This window comes from Rhinatrema bivittatum, chromosome 6, assembly GCF_901001135.1.
Source record: "Rhinatrema bivittatum chromosome 6, aRhiBiv1.1, whole genome shotgun sequence".
Taxonomy (NCBI): domain Eukaryota; kingdom Metazoa; phylum Chordata; class Amphibia; order Gymnophiona; family Rhinatrematidae; genus Rhinatrema; species Rhinatrema bivittatum.
Window position 1 is genome coordinate 77,214,537 of NC_042620.1, and position 22,544 is coordinate 77,237,080.

At 43.6% G+C, this 22,544-nt stretch overlaps 1 protein-coding gene across 4 annotated transcripts in view; it reads left to right on the plus strand.

The window, feature by feature from the left end:
- Positions 1–22,544, plus strand: part of FMNL2 (formin like 2) — a 425,422-nt gene that overhangs the window by 281,166 nt on the left and 121,712 nt on the right. For all 4 annotated transcript variants that reach the window (XM_029605500.1, XM_029605502.1, XM_029605499.1 and 1 more), the window contains exon 7: positions 22,396–22,504. In XM_029605500.1, the coding sequence (XP_029461360.1) occupies positions 22,396–22,504 (109 nt within the window). The remainder of the gene's footprint in view (positions 1–22,395; positions 22,505–22,544) is intronic.

Genomic DNA, 22,544 nt, shown 5'->3' on the forward strand with positions numbered 1-22,544 from the left:
AAGCTGATGGCAAAAAGAAGGTTCCTGCAAGATTGTGACCTAATTCACTAAGGCTGGTCTCCCATCCCTGCTACAGGAATAAAAGCTGAGTGAATCAGACCCTTAATGTGTCCCAGACTGATTGCTTGTGATTTTAACTTTATGAAAGTAGCACTATCAGCTTATTGCAAAATGCACAGGGGGTAGGGCAAAGCTTCCCAAACCTGTCCTGGTGACCCTGCAGACAGTCGGGTTTCCAGGATATCCATAATGAATATGCATGAGATTTATCTCTGCATTCACTGTGGTTATCTTGAAAACCCAACCAGTTATGGGTCACCAGGACAGATTTTGTTAACCTTGGAGTGGGAAGAGGAGTGAGGAGTATGTTGTAAAGTTTCACGGAAATCTTCTTTTTTTTTTTTGTTTTTTTTTTTTTTTAAGCTGCAATTTCGGGAAAGGGGCTAAGTGTTCTGATCCCGAGAAAACTTGAATCCTAGTGTCTCCTGCTCCTGCCTGGACCTCCTTTTGGAATTCATGGGGGCTTGGGTATTTACTCCAAAAGCAGCCAATTGGGAAACTTGGAGTGCGGTGAACCTCAAGAGAGACATTAAGAGCAGTAGGAGATGCTGTGGTCAGCAGGCATTTCCTCAGAGCCAAGTTAATTCTGAGAACATGCACTTCTGACCACTTTGCTGGAGCCTCAGGAGAGAGAGGGCCCAGGGAAACGTTCCAGTTTGCAGTAAGTGAAGAGCTGAGCTGCTGTAAGCCTGTTAGACTGAACTGGGACCAAGTGGTTTGGCTGTGTGGGAATTGTGGGAGGTTGAGATTGCCTGTCCATTTGCAGCAGTGAGCAGCACTATTGCCGACAGCCAGGAGGTGGAAAATATGTGGAAATTTAGGTGCCAGCCAAGAACTTTAGAAGCCAGAGAAATAGAGGCAAGGGGACAAAACCAGGCTTGAATGAGCCTGTTCCAGGTTGATCTGGGTAAGATGGGACCCCTACAGGGAACCCATTTTATTTTATTTATATTCCGCCTTTTGTGGCACTTTAAAGCAGATTGCGTTCAAGTATATATAGGCATTTCCCTCTGCCCAGATAGCTTACAATCTAAATTTGTATCCGAGACAAACTTTTTCTTTATAATTTACTCTTTAATGCTTTTCCTGGCTTGTTTACTCTGGCTTATTTTGTCTTTATAAATTCTTCTTTTCTTCACTTTGGTCTCCCAGCCTCTCCCTTTTCTTACTTCCCCCAATCTCTCTGCCCTGAGCCTCCTCCCATCTCTGGAAGCTACACCTTTTCAGTTAGGCTGCCAGGCTGCACACTGGCCTGCAGTTGCATGTCCTATGGCAGTCCATTGAGGGCCAGGTTGACATGCTCTCCTCTCTTGGTAGCCCCATGATGTGCTGAATTGGTGTCCCGGCGGGGACTGCATTGACATGCTCTTCTCTCCTTGCAGCTCTGTGCTGTGCCGTCTCCTTTCCTGGTAACCTGGCAGGGACCGTGTCGCCATGCTTTCCTCTGCTGGTGGCCCTGTGCTGTGCTTTACTGACATACTGCCCTCTGCTAGTGGCCCGCTTGACAGGCTGTGTTCTCTTCTCCTGGATGGGAGCTCTGCCATCTTACCACTCTATGCCTATGCCCACAGCACTCTACTGGTGTGCTCCAGGGTCGGTCACTGAGGGAGGAAGGGCAGTTTAGACTCCAGGTCCATTCAATCCTTGGTATTTCAGCCGGGACTTCCAGTAAAGTGCTTAATTAGCGTCGGTTGTGATGTGGGATCTCTCCACTGGGAATTGCGTAAGGATGACTAGCTCATTTCACATAAGCCACTCCGAGGGCAATTTTCACAGGGATTTCTGCAGGTAATCAGTCTCCTGTATGCAGGTAGCGTGCATGTTTCCGTTAGGAGTGCACTTTTACCTGTGTTGTCGTAGAAGCATTTCCAGGGCAGGGTTAGGTCAGGGTAGCTGCAGAAAAAGGGAGGGCAAATCATTGAAATTTTCAAAGTAGAAGTCCATGCGTAGTTTTCCTTTGAAAATTGGCACAAAGACAGTGGGTTTAAAAGTACCTGCGGACATGGAGAGCGCTAGTGACTTTCAGACGGGAACAGTGGAGTAGCCAGAAATTAATTTTTGGGGGGGGGGGCCCAAGCTTAACATGGGTGGGCAGTTGACATACAAGTCTAGGCCCTACTATTTGTACTCTTTCAATAAGTAATGCCTTAGGGCTAGATTTGAAAAGCAGCGCATGCATGTCCATGTGCATGCGGTTCCCAGCGCGCGCACATGGACGCTCGGATTTTACAACGTGCGATATCTGCGCGCACATGCATGCTGGATTTTAACACCCGTGCGCGCATGTGTGTGGGCGACCAGCGACTCGCGCGTGTGGGGGTGGATTTTATTAAGTACACGGGGCGACGCGATCGGGCCTAGACCAGTTTCCTAACCCTACCTCTACTCTTCTTACCTATTCCCCTCTCCTCTCCTCCCCGACCCCTAACCTAAACCTAACTATCCCCTAATTTTTTGTTTCCATACTTACTGCTCCTCTGGAGCAGAAGTATCTTCTTCACGCCAGCTGGCTGCCGGCACGCGCTTCCCCGGGGCAGTGTCTAATGCCCACCCATGTTAACCTTGGGCTACCCTGAAATTTATGCACGCAGGGCCTTTAAAATATGGGCTTCAGAGTGCATCAGACAATGGATTTCTAAGTAGTTTCATCATGAGTGATGCTTTAAAATATTTTAATTCTATTATTTCAAGTACTTACCAGCATTAAAAAACAATAATTAAATAATTAAATAACAATAATTAAAAAACAATAATTAAAAATAAAAAACAAAAACAAAAAACAAAACAGGGATGGGATCCATCAGGTCTAGAGGACACATATAAAGAGCAGGTAGTAAAATACTGCACGGAGCGGCAGTAGCCACAGAGGCATTCACGGAGCGGGATGCCAGTGGCCAGTGGTAGGTGTCCATATAAAGAGCAGGTAGTAAAATACTGCACAGAGCGGCAGTAGCCACAGAGGCATTCACGGAGCGGGATGCCAGTGGCCAGTGGTAGGTGTCCACCTTCACGGAGCGGAAGGATGGAGGGCTGTCATCTCCCAATTAAATAAATAATAAAAAAACCCAGGGATGGGATCCATCAGTTCTAGAGGACGCATATAAAGAGCAGGTAGTAAAACACTGCATGGAGCGGCAGTAGCCACAGAGGCATTAACGGAGCGGGATGCCAGTGGCCGGTGGTAGGTGTCCACCTTCACAGAGTAGAAGGATGAAGGGCATCCATCTCCCAATTAAAAAAAGAAAAGAAAAAAAGAAAAAAAAACAGGGATGGGTTCATGGGCTTATAGGTATTACCAATTATTAGGCTTTTCAATATTTGATAGTTAATGTGACTTTCAAGGCATTCTTCACTTTCGGTGCATGTCCGGCATGACTCCTTGCTTCAATGACAGGGGAAAAGAAAAACTGATACTTCACACATTTCCAGCATTGCCCTCTGCTTCATGGCAGAGAGCTATGCTGCCGCTTACCCAACTAATCAAACTTAATATTTCACTTGGAAGCAGCTCCAGCACTGCTCTCTACATTAATGGTGGGGGTGAAAAGGGAATTAGAACATAAGGTTACTAAGAGCCAAGAGAAACAGTTAAGTATGAGAACAAATGTGTGAAGCTTGCTGGGCAGACTGGATGGACCGGTTGGTCTTCTTCTGCCGTCATTTCTATGTTTCTATGTTTCTATGTTTCTATGTAATCTATATTAATTTATTTTATATTTATTGCAGTTTATAAATACACATCATGTAAAAAGTAACTGAAGTTCAACAGAAACATCAAATCCAAGTATGTTATAAAACAAATATAAATGTATTTTTATGAATCCTCTTTCCAAACATGCAGAGAATATAACTGCAATAAAGCAGCAATAATCATAAGAACACACACACACACACATACCGGCTTAAGAACATAAGCAATTGCCATGCTCAGTCAGACCATGGGTCCATCAAGCCCAGCATCCTGTTTCCAACAGAGACCAAACCAGGCCACAAGAACCTGGCAAGTACCCAAACACTAAGAAGATCCCATGCTACTGATGCAATTAATAGCAGTGGCTATTCCCTAAGTCAACTTGATTAATAGCAGTTAATGGACTTCTCCTCCAAGAACTTATCCAAACCTTTTTTTAAACCCTGCTACACTAACTACACTAACCACATCCTCTGGCAATAAATTCCAGAGCTTAATTGTGCGTTGAGTGAAAAAGAAATTTCTCCGATTAGTCTTAAATGTGCTACTTGCTAACTTCATGGAGTGCCCCCTAGTCCTTCTATTATCCGAAAGTGTAAATAACCGATTCACATCTACTCGTTCAAGACCTCTCATGATCTTAAAGACCTCTATTATATCCCCCCTCAGCCGTCTCTTCTTCAAGCTGAACAGCCCTAACGTCTTCAGCCTTTCCTCATAGAGGAGCTGTTCCATCCCCTTTATCATTTTGGTTGCCCTTCTCTGTACCTTCTCCATCGCAACTATATCTTTTTTGAGATGCAGCGACCAGAATTGTACACAGTATTCAAGATGCGGTCTCACCATGGAGCGATATAGAGGCATTATGACATTTTCCGTTTTATTAACCATTCCCTTCCTAATAATTCCTAACATTCTGTTTGCTTTTTTGACTGCTGCAGCACACTGAGCTGACAATTTCAATGTATTATCTACTATGATGCCTAGATCTCTTTCCTGGGTGGTAGCTCCCAATATGGAACACAAACACACACACACTATCGGGGCCTCTCCCTCTCTTCTGGGCCTCCTTGCTCCAAGACCTCTTCTCAGGCCGCGCGGGCCGAGTTTCGCAATGGCCCTGTATTGGGCCTCTCTTTTCAGGCGCCACGGCCCACCCATGGCTTCACCACTGGTCGGGAATGACTTGCTACCAATTCATTAATGACCTGCACGCGATCTGCAGCGGTAAACTGTGTTCCCTGTAAGTCACGTGCCCGGGTGGGCAGAATCCCTGCGTCGTGAGGGCAGCCGCCTCGACGGGCACCAACAAAAAGTAGTGCCGTACTCATCCGCGCTTCTCTGAGAAGGAACTTTGTTTTCAATTATATGTAACCCTCCCTCCTAAAGACAAAGTTCACTGACCCACGCAGTCCAGGTGGAAATAGCAGTTCCATATTCAATATGACAGTTAATCGGGGGGTTTCCTGCAGGGCAGGCTGCGGACCCCGCAAAGTTCATAGTAACATAGCAAATGATGTTAGGCAGCAGCCCAGCTGGCTCATCCACTCTGCTCAGTTATTCCTGTCTACACTGTTAAAGTATGAAAAGTGACTGCTTTCCTACCCCTCCCCCCACAAGGAAATATTGTATCCCCTCCCCAACGCTTAATGTTGGCTTACAAGGCAGAAAATCTCCTCTCTTCCTGGTCTCAGTTTGGGGTCCTGATGTAAACACGATGTGCAAGGACCCACACTCCTGCTGTAAAGTGCGCACCAAGCACTGAGAGCCACGGTGACTTTTTGCTCACTTTGATCTACCGAAACGAGAGGAGATTTTTATTTTTGGTGCTCAGAAAGCTGTGGTTTGTGCCCTGCATCCAGCTGTTATTCCTGAGAGCAGACAGTGCTAGGCGATAATGTTTTAGCACATGGAATCCGTGTGCCAGGAGAAACGGGCCTTGTCAAAGGCAAATTCAGAACAGATTGTTTAGACAACGAAAATTGGATTAACTTTTTCGTCTGTTGGTAACTGAAATGGTTTTTAGCCCATGCTTTTTTGTTAATTGGACAGGGATACCTGACACAAGAAATCCAAAGCAGTTTGGGTTTTTTTGTGTGTGTGAAGATGCATGCTAGAATTGGTCTTCTATTCCTGAGAACCTGAATCTTCCTTCAGTTGTTCACAGTGGGAGATTGTGGAGGGTGATGGATGGGAGATCTGGGCACAACAGCTGAAAGGGCAACGTAGCTTTTATTCCACTGCTCCAGGTGACCTACAACAGTTTTTATTTGGTGGTAGTTTACAGATTTCTAGGAACAGTCCTGTCATGTGGACACAAGCATTTATAGATCCTAGGAGTAGGATTTTAAAGAGACAGGAGTAGAAGTGGGAGCGAGATCTGTAATGACACTGTGTCAGTCCTGATTAGGTCTCTTGTGAGGTTGCAAAGAATATGCCACTATCCTCTTCTGAGTTGCATAGAGAAGCAGAGGAGAAAGGGTGGGAAAGAGGAGAGATTGTGGGTGAAGGGTGGGAGAAACAGAGGAAGAGAGAGTGGAGGGATGAGAGGTTGGTGGGCTGAGGGTGGGAGAAGCAGAGAAGAGAGGGTTGGGGGAGAGGGTGGGAGAAGCAGAGAAGAGAGGGTGGGAGGGGAAGAGGTTGTTGGGGGGAGGGTGGGAGAAGCATAGAAGAGAGGGTGGGAGGGGAAGAGGTTGTTGAGGGGAGGGTGGGAGAAGCATAGAAGAGAGAGTGGGAGGGATGAGAGGTTGGTGGGGGGAGGGTGGGAGAAGCAGAGGAGAGAGGGTGGAAAGGAGAGGAGATTGCTAGGGGAGCGGGATTACTGTGGTGAGGGTGGGAGGGATGAGGTGTTGTGGAGTGAGGGTGGGAGGGATGAGGGATTGTGGGGTGAGGGTGGGCGAAGCAGAGGAGAGGTAGGAGGGATGAGGGTTGTGGGGTAAGGGTGGGAGAAGAGGAGAGAGGGCGGGAGGAGGAAAGGTTGGTTGGGGAGGGTGAGAGAAGCAGAGGAGAAGAGGGTGAGGGAGGAGGAGAGTTTGGGGGTAAGTGGGAGAAACAGAGGAGAGAGGGTGGGAGGGAGAGGAGGTTGCTAGGGGACGGTGGGAGAAGCAGAAGAGGTGGGAGGGAGGGGTTGCTGGGGTGAGGATGGGAGAAGCAGAGGAGAGAGGGTGGGAGGGATGAGGAGTTGGTGGGGTGAGGGTGGGAGAAGCGGAGGAGAGGTGGGAGGGATGAGGGGTTGGTGAGGAGAGGTTGGTTGGGAGGGCGAGAGAAGCGGAGGAGAGAGGGTGGGGGAGGAGAGGTTGGTTGGGAGGGCGAGAGAAGTGGAGGAGAGAGGGTGAGGGAGGAGAGGTTGGTTGGGGAGGGCGAGAGAAGTGGAGGAGAGTAGGTGGGAGGGAGGAGAGGTGGCTATGGGTGGGAGAAGGAGAGAGGGTGGGAAGGAGGAGAGGTTGGTGGGGTGTGGGTGGGAGAAGGAGAGAGGGTGGGAAGGAGGAGAGGTTGGTGAGGCGTGGGTGGGAGAAGGAGAGGGTGGGAGGGAGGAGAGGTTGGTGGAGTGTGGGGAGAAGACAGGATTGATGAAAGGCTCAGTGATGGGAAGGCATGAGAAGAAAGGTACGGTGCAGAACTGGGAGACAGAGGGACGAGAGCCTGAATAGAGAAAAAATTGCAGGAGGGATCAAGTAGGACAGAGACAAAGAGAAAAGAGTAGGAGAGGAAGGGTTAGGCAAGAGAAAGCATCCTCAGGATGTAGAAAAGGCTGTAGTGATAGAAAATATGAAAGAAAAGAATGAACAATAAAAATAAAAAAAAACAAAATAGAGAAAAGAATATCTAAAAATAAAAAACATCCAGATATACCATAAAAGATGGAAATCTACTCTGCCACTCTAATACAGACGAGAGGAAGGGTGTGGATTATGTAAAACCCGTGTGGTGCTTCTGTGCAGAATTCCAGCTGAAGTCGTCCTATAACAGCAGTATTTTATCTTGCGAAATTTAGGTTAGTTCTGTTTTGAGTAATCATCATAGTTATGTATAGCTGTGTTTGCTATGTAAAGAATTTATGGTTTCTTATCCCTACTTAGACAAATCAGAATTACTCATCAGATAGAGGAAGTGTAGGAAAAGCTGAGAGCATTCCATTAGGGTGACAGATATAACTCATAAAATTATTCTTATGTTCGGATTTCAGGGGAATGTACCTGAGAAACCTATGGAAATGGCTCAGACACATTGGTAAATAAGCAAAATGTAGTTAAACCTTTTCTGAGCACACCCTTAAGACTAGACTGAAAGCATGTTCCTGTAAGATTTCAGAAAATCTCTCCCCGGTCACCAGTTCTGTAATAACTAGAAGTCCAAATGGAAACGCAGGCCCTTGCGTAGCTGGCTCTGCCTGGAAGGTTACTGCTGCTACTATTTATCATTTATAAAACACTACCAAGACGTGCGCAGGCTCCCTGAGGGAATGGAGAGGCTCGCTGACTGTGGTAACAGAATCAAACTGGCTGTTGGGTCTGTCCGGCAGGCTTGCAAGCTCTATACGTAACTATAAGTCCTAGCAGAAATGCAGACGCTGAAGTTAACTGGGTCTGTATGACAGTGTGGACGCAACTGGTCAGACTGGATGGCCCGAATGGACTTTTTTTTTTTTTTTTTTTACTTTGTTTGCTGTGTTACTGTGCATTAAAGGGGGTCTGTGTGTATTTTTATACAAAATTATTCCACATAGTAGCGGCAAGGTTCTCAGCTTTCTTTGCATGTGACAGTGCTTTGCTGTCCTGTTTGGTCTTTGAAATCTGGCCGCTTGAGAATCGGAACAGTCACGGGATTAGGAGAGCAGAGCTGCTCCCACTAATGTGTGTGTATAGGTAATATTGCATTATCCAGCAAGAAACCTGTATTTGCTCTGAAGGGAACACTTCATAATACATGGAAATGTGTGCACTGTTCTTCCTGCAGAGAGGAATACGAGGATGCATCTCAGCAGATGTTGACAGCTCAGGAATGCTGTCTGTGTGTAAGAGTGTAAGCTCCATGGAGCAGGGCTTCTTAGTTTTGTGTCTCTCTGTACAGCATGGTTTATACAGCCAGTAGGTGTACAGAAATGACCTGGGTACTGGTAGTAGTAATAGTAGAAGTAGTGATGATGGAGGTAGTAGTAGTCGTGGACAGAAAGTTGTTCCTCAGAAGAGCTGAAGCACTGTGAGGGAATTGTCAAGAGTGAGTAAATGGGGTTTGGTTGATGATCAGTGGCTGTCAGGGTTGATCGAGTAGTCTGATATGTACATGGAGCATTTGGTAGTTCAGAGCAGCAAAGAAGCCTATAGTAAACCAGGTGAAAGTGGTAGCCAGGGATGAGGAAGAAAAGCTTGCAGCTTTCCAAGACAGATTAAGCAGAAATAGTGAAGAAGGAATAAGTAGATAGGAGTCTATTTTCAAAAATTCCCTGGGGATTAAAATGACCAGATAATTTTACCCAGTTAGCCAAATTGTAAGCCACATCTAACTGGCTAGGCCAGCTATTTTTGTGACTGGAGTTGGGCAAGCAGATTTAGCTGGTTAGTGGGGAAAATCCACACTCCTGGCTAAATTGAAAAAAACCTGCCTCGGGAACCCCTCTACAATCACCTTTTATTTGAACAAGCTAAAATTGTGCACATAGTGATTTTATGCTGACAAATTGAACCTAACCAAGGCAGGACTGGGGTTGGGTGCAGTTGTCATCGGATAGATTTAGCCAGTTAACTTTTCTGAAGTCATTTGGGTAAACCTTTTTAAAAATCCACAAACTAGAGTGTGAAAGTAGTACCCGTTGATAACCTATAGTTTGGAGCAAGAGAGAAATAGCAAAGCTTCCCAAAGAAACTTGTTAGAAGCAGAGGGACTGAGGAGGAATGAGAGCCCCCAGAGGACTGAAGGATCTGGTTCCTTTTTATGTACAAAAATAGTATAGTGGGAAAAATACTTGCAAATTAGCTTCATACCACAGAGAGAACAATTTTTTTTTCTGCACTTAATAACAGTTTAACTCTATTATACCAAACGGTTTTCTGGCGATCATGTTTTCAGCTTAATATGTAGATCCTGGCAGGACTGAAAATAACAGAAAATCATTTGTCTCCACACTTCTTTGTGTCTTGTGTGTGACTTGCATAGTTCCAGTGCTGAAAGAAATGGTAATCATGGCTGATAATGGAACGGTGGTGGCAGCCGTGCCAGGGGAAGTTCCAGCAGAGTGTGAAATAGCACAGGTGCTGAAGTCTGGAGCTAGCAAATTCTGCTACTGGACAAGAATGAGAAACTGAGCACTTATCTACTGACACACGGGCCGATATAGTAAAAATCGCGGGAGAGCGGGCAAGTGCCCGCTCTCCTATGCGCTCGATACAGTAATTTAATTTATTTAAATGAGGGCCGGTGGTAAAAAGAGGCGCTAGGGACACTAATGTGTCCCTAGCGCCTCTTTTCGGACAGGAGCGGCGGCTGTCAGCAGGTTTGACAGCCGACGCTCGATTTTGTCAGCACGGGTTCGGAAACCGGACACCGGCAAAACTAAGCATCCGGTTTTCAAGCCGCGGGCCTATTTCAAAATTTTTTTTTTCTTTCTTTTTTTTTTTTTTTACTTTTTTTAACTTTCGGGCCTCCGACTTAATATCGCCATGATATTAAATCGGAGGGTGCACAGAAAAGCAGGGAAGTGCTTTTCTGTGCACTTCCCTGGTGCCGAGAGAAATTAATGCCTAACTTTGGGTAGGCGCTAATTTCTGAAAGTGAAATGTGCGGCTTGGCTGCACATTTTACTTACTAAATCACGCGGGAATACCTAATAGGGCCATGTTGCGGGCACTATTAGGTTTGGGGGGGGGGGTTGGATGCGCGTTTTTGACGCGCTATTACCACTTACTGAATAAGGGGTAAAGCTAGCGCGTCGAATCACATGTCCAATCGCGGGTTAACAGTGCGCTTCGCCGGAGCGCACTGTACTGTATCAGCCTGACAGTGCAGAGTAGCTGTATTCTTAAATCAGTGATGCTCCACAAGAGATTGTAATAGCCATCAAATGGAAGACGTTCTCTTCAAAAGGACGATTCTGGGAGGTCAAGTGAGAAAGAAATAGAGCCTCCCCGAAAAAGGCCACTTTTGACATGTGAAACGTATCTGATTTGATGCAAAGATCAAAATATTTTTATAGCAGCTGAAAGGCATTTGAAGAGGAGGCATCTGAAGAGGTGATTCCAACAGTGGCAATTCCAAGTCACGAGTACTTGGCAAGTAACCAGACATTAAATAGATCCCATGCTACCAATACTGACAACAAGCAGTAGCTATTCCCTATTGATTAATAGCAGTTTGACTTCTCCTACAGGAACTTATCCAAACCTTTTTAGAACTCAGCTATACTAATTACCTTAACCACATCCTCTGGCAGTGATTTCCAGAGCTTAATTGTGCATTGAATGAAAAAGAATTCTCTCCAATTTGTTTTGAATGTGCTACTTGCAAACTTCATGGAGTACCCCCTAGTTGTATTATCCGAAAGAGTAAATAACCGATTCATATTTACCCGTTCAAGTCCTTTCATGATTTTGTAGACCTCTATCATATCCCCCCTCATCCGTCTCTTCTCCAAGCTGAACAGCCCTGACCTCTTTAGCCTTTCCTCATAGGGGAGCTGTTCCATGCTCTTTATCATTTTGGTTGCCCTTCTCTATACTTTCTCCAATGCAACTATATCTTTTTTGAGATGCAGTGACTAGACTTGCACACGGTATTCAAGGTGCGGTCTCACCATGGAGCGATACAGAGGCATTATGACATTTTCCATTTTATTCACCATTCCCTTCCTAATAATTCCTAACATTGTTTACTTTTTTGACCGCCACAGCACACTGAGCCAACAATTTCAATGTAATATCAATTATGATGGCCAAATCTTTTTCCTAGGTGGTAACTCCATCATCGGGTAACTACAGCATGGAGTTAATTTTCCTTATATGCATCACCTTGCATTTGTCCACATTATATTTCTTCTACCATATGGACGCCAATCTTCCAGTCTTGCAAGGTCCTCCAGCATTTTATCACAATCCGCTTGTGATTTAACTACTCTGAATAATTTTGTGTCATCTGCAAACTAGATCACCTCACTCATTGTACCACTTTCTAGATCATTTATAAATATATTAAAAAGCACCAGTCCAAGTACAGATCCCTGAGCCAGTCCACTGTTCACCTTTTTCCACTGAAAAACAGACCATTTAATCCTACTCTGTTTCCTGTCTTTTAGCCAGTTTGCAATCCACAAAAGGACATTGCCTCCTATCCCATGACTTTTTAGTTTTCTTAGAAGCCTCTCATGAGGGACTTTGTCAAATGCCTTCTGAAAATCCAAACATACCAGATTTACTGGTTCACCTTTATCCCTTGTCAGGCAAGACTTCCCTTTGATAAATCCATGCAGGCTCTGTCCCATTAAACCATGTCTAGCTATACGTTTTGTGATTTTATTTTTTTATAATAGTTTCCACGATTTTTCCCGGCACTGAATTCACTCTCAGCAGTCTATAGTTTCCCGGATCACTTTCTGGAGCCCTTTTTAAACATCGGGATTACATTGGCCACCTTCCAGTCTTGAGGTATAATGGATGATTTTAATGATAGGGTACAAATTATTGTAATGGGTCTGAAATTTCATTTTCTAATTCTTTCAGAACCCTGGCGTGTATACCATCTGGTCCAGGTGATTTGCTACTCTTCAGTTTGTCAATCCGGGTACTTCATCTTCACCATGGTTCACCATGATTTGGTTCAGTTCACCCTTAAAAACTGTCTCCAGAATGGGTATCTCCCCAACGTCCTCATCTGTAAACACCAAAGAAAATAATTAATTTAGTCTTTCTGCTATGGCTTCAACCTTGGTTCTCCAGCGAACTCAAACAGAAAAAACAAGAACTACGACACAAAGAAAACAGTTGGCGCAAAGCCCCCAACCCATCTACCCTATCATCTTACAAAGGAACTCTACATCTATACAGGACATTAATTCTAAAAGCAAAAAAAGAATACTACGCTAAAAAAATCCACGATCTCCAATATGACGCAAAGGCTCTCTTTTCATATGTTGCACAAATCACAAAGCCACTACCGCCAACGATCCCTGACGAACAGGCTCAATCTAAAGCAAATGAACTAGCCATATTCTTTCAGCAGAAGATTGCAAATACTCTAGCACTCCTTCCAACCAAGACCATACCGCCCACTCCAGTCAGCAACTTACACACACCTAAGGGAGTCAAATTGGACAACTTCGAATTAACCTCCACCAAAGAGATCGAATCCATCCTTAAAAAGCAGAAACCATCCAGCCACCCTGCAGACAGTATTCCTTCCAAACTACTGCTACTTATTCCAAACACAATCTCTGGAGCGCTGACCAACATCATTAACTGCTGCTTAAGTCAAGGAATGTACCCAGATAGTCTAAAAAACGCAGCCCTTAAACCCCTCCTGAAGAAACACAACCTGGACCCTAGCGAATTAGCCAATTTCCGCCCCATCTCCAATCTTCCTTTTTTAGCCAAACTTACAGAGAAACTAGTAAACACCCAGCTCTCAGATTACCTAGAAGATCACAACTTTCTGTACCCTTCCCAATATGGTTTCCGCAAATCACGCAACACGGAAACCCTTCTCATTTCTCTAACAGACCATATTATTATGGGGCTGGACAAAGGCCACTCCTTTCTTCTAATCCTCCTTGACATCTCGGCGGCTTTCGACACCGTCAACCACTCCATCCTCCTGAATCGCCTTTCAGACATAGGCATTTCCGGAACAGCCCACAGCTGGTTCAAGTCTTTCCTTAGTAATAGAAGCTTTAAAGTCAAGATTAACAATAAAGAATCACCGTCGACAAATTCTTCCCGTGGTGTACCTCAAGGATCATCACTATCTCCCACTCTATTCAACGTCTACCTCCTCCCCCTCTGCCAGCTGTTAACTAGTCTCAATTTAATTCACTACATTTACGCCGATGACGTGCAGATTCTGATTCCCATAACAGAATCAATTACCAAATCGCTCTCGCTCTGGAATAACTGCCTACAATCTATCACCAGTCTCCTCAGCAGTCTTAACTTAGTTCTCAACGCCTCAAAGACCGAATTACTCCTCATCTCCTCCAACCAAGACAACCTCACTCCACAGACCCAACGCAACTCACACCACAACTCCCATCTCACCCATACTCATGTAAGAGATCTCGGGGTCATATTAGACAACCGCCTCAATCTAAAGAATATGATCAACACCACAACCAAAGACTGCTTCCACAGACTACAGGTATTAAAAAGACTCAAACCTCTCCTATTTTTCCATGATTTCAGGATAGTGCTCCAATCCTTAATATTTGCCAAAATAGACTACTGCAGCGCTCTCCTCACAGGCCTTCCCAGCTCAACCACCAAGCCGCTACAGATGATACAGAACGCCGTGGCCAGAATTTTGACCAACACCAACCGGAGAGAACATATTACTCCCATCCTCCGAAACCTACACTGGTTACCAGTCAACTTCAGAGTCCTACACAAATCACTCACTCTAATACATAAATCCGTCCATAATCACCTTCACCTCGATCTCGAAATCCCTTTCAAACTCCATACTTCCAACAGACCGATTAGAGAAAACTACAAAGGAGCACTACAACCCCCCACAACCAAAGCCACGCGCCTCATTTCCACCAAAGACCGAGCGTTCTTAATAGCAGGACCAGCCATCTGGAACAACCTCCCAGCAGATCTCAGGCTGGAACCCTGCCTACTAACATTTAAGAAAAAACTCAAGACCTGGTTGTTCCGCCAAGCCTTCCCGGACCCTTCAGACACACATTAGACGACAAACCAGCTCATGAGCAACGGAACTTCGATCCCCCTCTAAATACTACACAAGCATCAGCACTTTCATAATAGCTCAACTAGCACTAGCACGGACTTTTAGGTCTTAGTTTCTTAATTTACTACCCTCTTAAGCCTTTCTTTCCAGCTGTTTAAGCTTCCAAGTTTTGCAGTCCTTGTTAAATGTAACTTTGTTTCTCCTGATTATAATAAGTTGTTTATGTTTACTGTTTTTATGTCCCTGTTCGATGTAAACCGACCTGATAAGGTATTTAACCTTGAAGGTCGGTATAGAAAAATGCTAAATAAATAAATAAATAAATAAATAAATAAATAAATAAATAAATCTTTTTTCCTAAGAACCCCTTTAATCCCTTGATCAACTAATGGTCCAACCGACTCCCTTGCAGGCTTCCTGCTTCAGACATATTTAAAAAAGTTTTTTTTATTATGAGTTTTTGCCTCTTTGGACAACTTCTTTTCAAATTCTCTCTTAACCTATCTTATCAATGTTTTACATTTAACTTGCTGATGCTTATCCATTTCTCTATTTTACTGTTTTTTTTCCTTTGCAGGTTGTGAACCATCTTGTCTATAGTCCACTGTCCTGTGCTGCAATTATTAATCTCTCATATTTAGGTTTAAGTTCACCACTCCTTAACCATTCCTGTGTCAGATTTTGATCTGCATATAATTGTTGAAGTTACTTTTTGTATTTCTCAACGTATTCGTTTTTGCCAATTGTTTTTCCTCGTTTTCTGGTCTGATTCTTTAAAGAGTTTTTTCCTTGTTTTGCAAATTCTGTTGCTTTCTTCCCCATGTGTGCTGGTAGATTATTCATTCCTTCTACTCATTGGAATGCTTATCTAAGTTTAAGGATGGAGACTGATTATAATAGATTTATATGTGTAATCTATTTATATAGGTTCCATACATCTTCAGTTCTTAGGATGTACAGTCTCGGTGTACACTGGTTCTTATAGATTTCCTGGTGGACATGGAGGAGTTTTCTTGTTCTTTCATCCCATCCAGTATTTTATGGGGTCAGTCTACAGTTTCCGAAAACCATAGGAGGGTGCAAGCATTGCAAGTTGGTGGATAGTTTCTACCTTAATCCATGCTGTTAAAGCATTTTTCAGTAACTGTTTCAGTCTCCTATAGTAGTCTTTGCTGATCTTTTCTTTCAGTAACTTGAGCTGGATTGTTGAACCTTTCTCTACTCCTAGATATGTATATACACCTTCCTTCCTTTTATGGTACAGCCAAAGAGATGTCCTTTGTTTAACTTAATTTTCTGTAAGGAAGGTTGCCATAGTACAATTGTCTGCTCCAAATGGCATCCTGTAGTGTTCTGAGAATCTTTTCACTACGCAGAGTTGTTCTGCTACCTGATGATCATGGGAAGTGTAAAGCTTCATGCTATCTACAAACAGGAGGTGCAAATAGTGGCTAGAAGATGGAAGGAAACTGGGTAACCTATGGTAATTTTAGGTGTAACATTTCTGCATGGCGGGGTAACCTGCAGGGCTGCAGCAGTTACAACCTTAAGTACCTAGACATGGGGGTAGCCTGTGTGCAGCGGCAGTTAACCCCCCTAAACATTTTGCTGGGCAGACTAGATTGGACGATTTGGGTCTTTATCTGCAGTCATTTGCTATATTACTATCTTATCTGTTCATTAGTAAAGCTGTAAATTATATATTGTTATCTTCATAATTCAGATGGAGTGTATAGCCTGCCACTTTTTCATGGTAAATGAAGCACTTAATCAATACAGGATTCACTCTATACGTTTCAAGGCAATTTATTAGAGAGTGTGGGATGCAATTTTTTCTTTAAAGTCAATCCATGCTATACTGAGGTTTTGATTTTTTTTTTCTTACAGCTGGCTATAATGGCTTTATTCAGCATCAATTGGTCTTTAGATCCATATGCTGATGTTTTGTTGCCCTTCTGTTCGGTCGCAATGATGTTATTAAATTCCATGTGATCATATAGGATTCTATTTTCATCCATGGCAATGTAGAGCTTGTAGGTTACAAGTAGGCAAGTTATTGGTCTGTGGTTTTGGGAGACATCATTTGGGTATCCCTTTGGAAGGAGAAATGGTTTTCCTGTAAGTAGACATCGTGGAGTTAGTTCTGGCTATCTGATCAATTGATTTGTTCAGTTTGCCAAGCCTTAATGAAGACACATTGAATGTTGGGCACTCCATCAAGGCCAGGGCTCTTCTTAACCTGCTATCGCGCTCTCTTGTTATTTCAGGCCATGCCATAGTTTTGATGTTTGCTTGTTCCATGTTCTGCTGTTTGCTGAGCAGCCAATTCTGCTTCTCTGTTGTGTTCTGTCTAAGATCCTCATCTACATTTCTCTAGAACTTTCCTTTTTCAGCTTTGGTTGGTTTGTTTTAACTGCATGAATGTGCTTTCTGAGCTCCCCATAAAATTGCCTTGGGTTCTGTCTAAGTTTTTTGCATTTTGAGGTCTCCCATTTCTTTTCTTTTTTTTTTCTTCGGATCTCAGCAGCTTTTGTGTTTCTGCTGTTATTTTCAGTTTGTTATTGAAGTAAATGAACTTCAGGATTTCTTCTGCTAGTGCAGCACGTTTCAGCTTCATGTTTTGGATTTTTCACATTGTTTCTGGTGTTACTCTCCCTCCCCGTCAGGAGGAGCATGGGGCGTTTGCTTGCCCCACTGATCCCCGAACGTGCTCCCAAATCTTAGCTGGCGGGGCATCCCCGCCATCCCTGTCACTTGGGATGCGGGGATGTTAAAGAGGGCTGAGGGTGGTATGGAGATGCTGTTACTGGCAGCGGAGGAAGCCTGGAGAGACTGAGGGGAAAATCCCTTGTGCTAACTGGTGCTTTCGCTGCAGGCCAACTAGCAGCGAGGATTTCCTGAGGCAACGGGCCCAGTAAAAGGTTAACTCCTGGTCTGAAGCAGCTGCTAACTTTTCCTGTTTTATTGAGCCCCTGGAAAATGGGTGTGGAGAGCACACCCTGCTATTTTCCAAGGGACTGGTAACACCCCCTCATTTCATTTACATATGCATGAGTGCTGATTTTATCGCTTGCACTTTAATGTGACGAGTGACGATCTTTAACATTCACGTTAAGGTCTGACCACATAATGTGCTGGTTTAGCATGCACTAAAAGGCCTTTAACATGTGAGTTACACTTTATTTTTTGTTATTGTACTTGTGCTACTATATTACCGCATTGAACAGCTTAATATGTTGAACATGGGAATTTGAAACTGAAATATTGCAGTGTCCCCTATATGTAAAGTGACTTACGAGTTGACGGCTTGATGTTTTCACATAGTACAGATGCTGTTCTGGAGGTGTGTGTTCACTCGAGGTATTGGATTCATTAGAGGAGTTTAATGTCTTGTCCCATGCAATTTTGTTTTTGGTAAAATAATTGATTTAATGTTTAATGTTGTACAGTGTCTTTGGAATTTGTTTCCTCTGTGTTTGTTATTTGCTACATACCTTGGAGCTCATTTCTTTGGAAACTTACGGTAAATGACAGAATGGTGGTATATGTTATTTTTGATATGACTGGTTTTGATGATTGTAATTGATGCTCACTAACTGTGTTGCTTTTAAAAATGATTATATGTCTTTTGCTTAACACAATAAATATAAAAATTAACAAAAGAAGACGAGAGAACTGAATGGTTATGGATAATAGTAGTAATTGTGGTAATCCTACAGATTATAGTACAGAATGGGAAGACAATCTTTTTGAAAGTAAGACAGCAAAATAGAGATAGACCAAAGACTTTGCATGAGGTTGTTGAGTATTACTGAGAATACTCTGATGTAATTTATTGTCTGGTTTATGTCGTGCCTTGTTCTTTCTCAATGGGCTTTACAGTCACAGCAGCTCTGATATAGGAGCAGCCACCTCTTGAGGTGGGGGAAGGGTCGTGGAAGCTGATTTTGGGGTGGAAGTGCTATCTGAGAACATTTGATGCGTTATCACTTGTTTGGAATGTTAAGGTCATGCTCTGTTAAAAAATAAATGTGTTTGCATTTGAGGACTCATGGCCACAGAGGATGACTCTCTTCATTCTGAAGCTGTGATTATAGATTGGAATTGCACTTGGAAAATAATCTGCTTGCTTATCTCGTTCCCCTCTCCCTACCCACCCACCCCCCACTCCACCCCCGGATGCATCAGCTTTCTTGTGTTTAGTTCATGTGAAAAATTACAATACAGAGCAAACTAATTTAGGAAGATTCAGCTGCCAAGTATATTAGGAACTTGAATCTTTTTGGAAGTAGTGTCTTTTAATAGCAATTACAAGCAAAGTGGAAATTTAACACTGACGTCTGTTTGATTCAGTGACAAATAATGAATCAATTTGAATATTTTTTTTTAGAGAGTCACAGTAGTGCCAGATGAAACTCCTTCTTTCAAGAGTGGCCTGTTAATGGCAGCCTAGATAAAGCAAAGGGGTCCCTAGACTGTCCAGAATCGTCCCCCATTAACTGGAGCCTCTGGCAGTGCTCCAGACCCAAACTTTCAGTGACTTAGCTCATGCTGTCACCAAGTCGGCATTCTTCATTGCTGATAATAAATCAACACATTTCTTGTCTGTGTCTTGCAGAGTGTACTGTGAGACTGGTGGCCGGGTTTGACAAGGATCTATCCCATAACATCCAGACCAGGAGAAACTCTTGATATAAGTCAAGCTCATAGGGGGAAGAGTTTTGAGGCCTGTAGAGTTTCCCTTTGAACATTCGGGTCTGTGGGGGGGGGGGGGAGGGTGGAGTGCAACAGTTTGCATTGCATGTGCTTTCCTGCCCATGACCTAGCCCCTCCCCTTTTTACCTGCAACAAACAATAAATAAATAAAATAAATAAATAATTGGGGGGGGGGGGCGGGTACATTTTTAAACACATTTTTATGTGGGCAAGCACCTGTTTGCCCATGTAAAATCCTCTGAAAGGTAGCCTCCACATCCTTGCTTTTGTAGTTTGGGTTTGACAATACGAGATCACTGAATATGATAGAGAGAAGTGGGGCCAGATGGAAGAATTGGGCAAAACATATGCAATGAGACAGCTCATCCATTTGCTTGTACAGTTTTAAAATAGGCTTCAGTTTCCTGGAAGGGTAAAATTCTACAGCAAAAGTTGTACAAAAAGCACTGTGGGAATCTTATAAGAGAGTCCCACAATGTTTTTTTTTCCCACACAGGATTACATTTTTTTTGTGTGTGCATTCTATTTCTTTTAGCATAACACGTGCTAAAATTGACCATGTACCTTGCACCTGTTTTTTTTGGACAGGCAACCAAGAGGTACATTGGCACACAGACATGAAAATGGCGTGGCTACGTACTTTACTTTCCCCAACATTACACACAGCTCTGGGAACACCCCCTCGCAATCCAGTGAAGTGCATGATGGGAGCTCGGATAAGCTCTTGTCCAAGCTGAGAAGGGCAGCTAAGCCATTGTACCCGGGTAAATCACTATTTACCCAGGTCAGTGGCTTTGGGAATTGTCATAATAACATAACATAAGAACATCAATTTTGCCATGCTGGGTCAGATTAAAAGTCCATCAAGCCCAGTATCCTGATTCTAACAGTGGCCAATCCAAGTCACAAGTACCTGGCAGGATCTCAAAAGGTTAATAGATTCCATGCTGCTTATCCCAGGGACAAGCAGTGGATTTCCCCAAGTCCACCTTAATAATGGTTTATGGGCTTTTATTCCAGGAACTTGTCCAAACCTTTTTCTAAATGCAGTTACAATAACAGCTTTTACTACATCCTCTAGCAACAAATTTCAGAGTTTAATTATGCATTGAGTAAAAAAAATATGTTCTCCTCTTTGTCTTAAATGTGTCACATAGTAACTTCATTGCATGTCCCCTAGTCTTTGTACTTTCTGAAAGTATCTGCGTCTACCTGTTCCATGCCACTCGTTATTTTATAGACTTCTATCATATCTCCCCTCGTTCATCTCCAAGATGAACAAACCCAGCATTTTTAGCCTTTCCCCATAGGGGAATCATTACATCCCCTTTATCATTTTGGTTGCCTTTCTCTGTACCTTTTCTAATTTGCTATTTTTTTTTGAGATGTGGTGACCAAAACTGTCCACAGTATTCAAGGTGCTTCGCACCATGGAGCAGTACCAGAGGCATTCTGATTTTCTCTGTTTTATTCTCCATTCCTTTCCTAATGATTCCTAGTATTCTGTTGGCTTTGTTGGCCACCGTTGCACGCTGGGCAGAGGATTTCAAAATATTATCCATAATGACTCCTAGATCTTTTTCCTGGGTGGTGACCGCCAATGTGGAGCCTTGCATCATGTGGCTATAATTTGGGTTCCTCTTCCTTATGTGCATCACTTTGCATTTGTCCACATTAAATGCCATCTGCCATTTGCATGCCCAGTCTCCCAGTCTTGCAAGGTCTCCTTGCAATTTTTCACAATCCTCTTGTGATTTAACAACTTTGAATAATTTTGTATCATCAAATGTGATCACCTCACTCATTTTTCCCAGCTCTAGATCATTTATAAATATGTTAAAAAGCAGCGATCCCAGAATAGTTCCCTGGAGCACTCCACTAGTCTCCTCTCAAAGTCCTCGGCCACAGATGGGCAATATTGAAATTATGCAAGCAGCCTTGTAGGCTTTTTGATTTTTGCTGCTGCTAATTTTCTCCTGCTTTTTGCCCATTCTGGATATTGGGAGGCAGTGCCTGTTCTAAGAGAGTACTGGGAGGACATGATTGCAAATTCACAGTTTTGTTTTTGTAATTCCGTCCTATTTTCAATTAGGATAGGAAACAATGGAGTTTGATTTTGTTTTCTAGGCAAGCTGTCATTTGGCGTGATGTGGACTGTTCTTAAAGTGTGCACATTGGTCCCTTTATCTGACGGGATTTCATCGGACAAAGCTGCTTCTCTTTAATGGGGTGACGGGGACCGTGGAATGAGTGCACTCTGGGAAGGGAAAGAAACCAGCAGCTTGGAGGCTTTGTAGTGGTTGAATATTGAAGCTTTGCAAGGCCTTATATAGCACTGCAGTGATTAATGGATCACTTACAAGGGAAAAACTGATACGGATGCCAGGAGTTGGATGTTTCCAATTTATTTCAAACAATTTAGACTCTGATGAGTTCACAGCTATATCTCTTGGTGGAGAGCGAACCGCCTTCTTAATGGTTTAAGTTCAGTACAATGATCAGAAATGTGACTCCTGCTGCTTCTGCGGAGGGTGGATTTCAGTGCCTGATAGGAAATCTGGCCTTGATGTCCAAGTCCAGCTTCTGCTTCTTTGGGCAGCCTGGGGGTATGGATGCTGCAGAAGTAGCATCTGCGACTCTGAGGGGTAGGGGATGGCAGTCCTATCCCCCACTGAAAGGTGATAATGAGCATGATGAGGAGGGACCTGTGGTCTGTGTCCCCTGGCTCAGGACCGTCACTGCAGTGGTTGGCCTAGACAGGAATGAAGAAAAAGTTAAAAATGTGGATCCTTTCCTACCTCCACCCCAGGTGGTTGGGAATGAAGACTTAGGCAGCCATGGCCCTAGTAGAGGCTGGCTCCGGGGGAGCAGAAGAAATAGTCTGGACCCCCCAGAAAACGATTTGTGACTCCCCCAGCTGTTGCATTCCATGTGGTACAGTTGTATAAGGTACATGCTCAGTTCAGCTTTGAACACCGTAGGAATGAAGAGAGAAATCAGGGACTTGTGTTTTACAAGCAGTTTCATTTTATTTATAGGTATAACACCTTGCCAAGCAGGCGAACACTCAAGAATTCAAGATTAGTGAGTAAAAAGGATGACGTCCATGTCTGCATCATGTGTTTACGGGCCATAATGAATTACCAGGTATGTCCATATTTTTTATGTATGTAAATTGGGATTCATG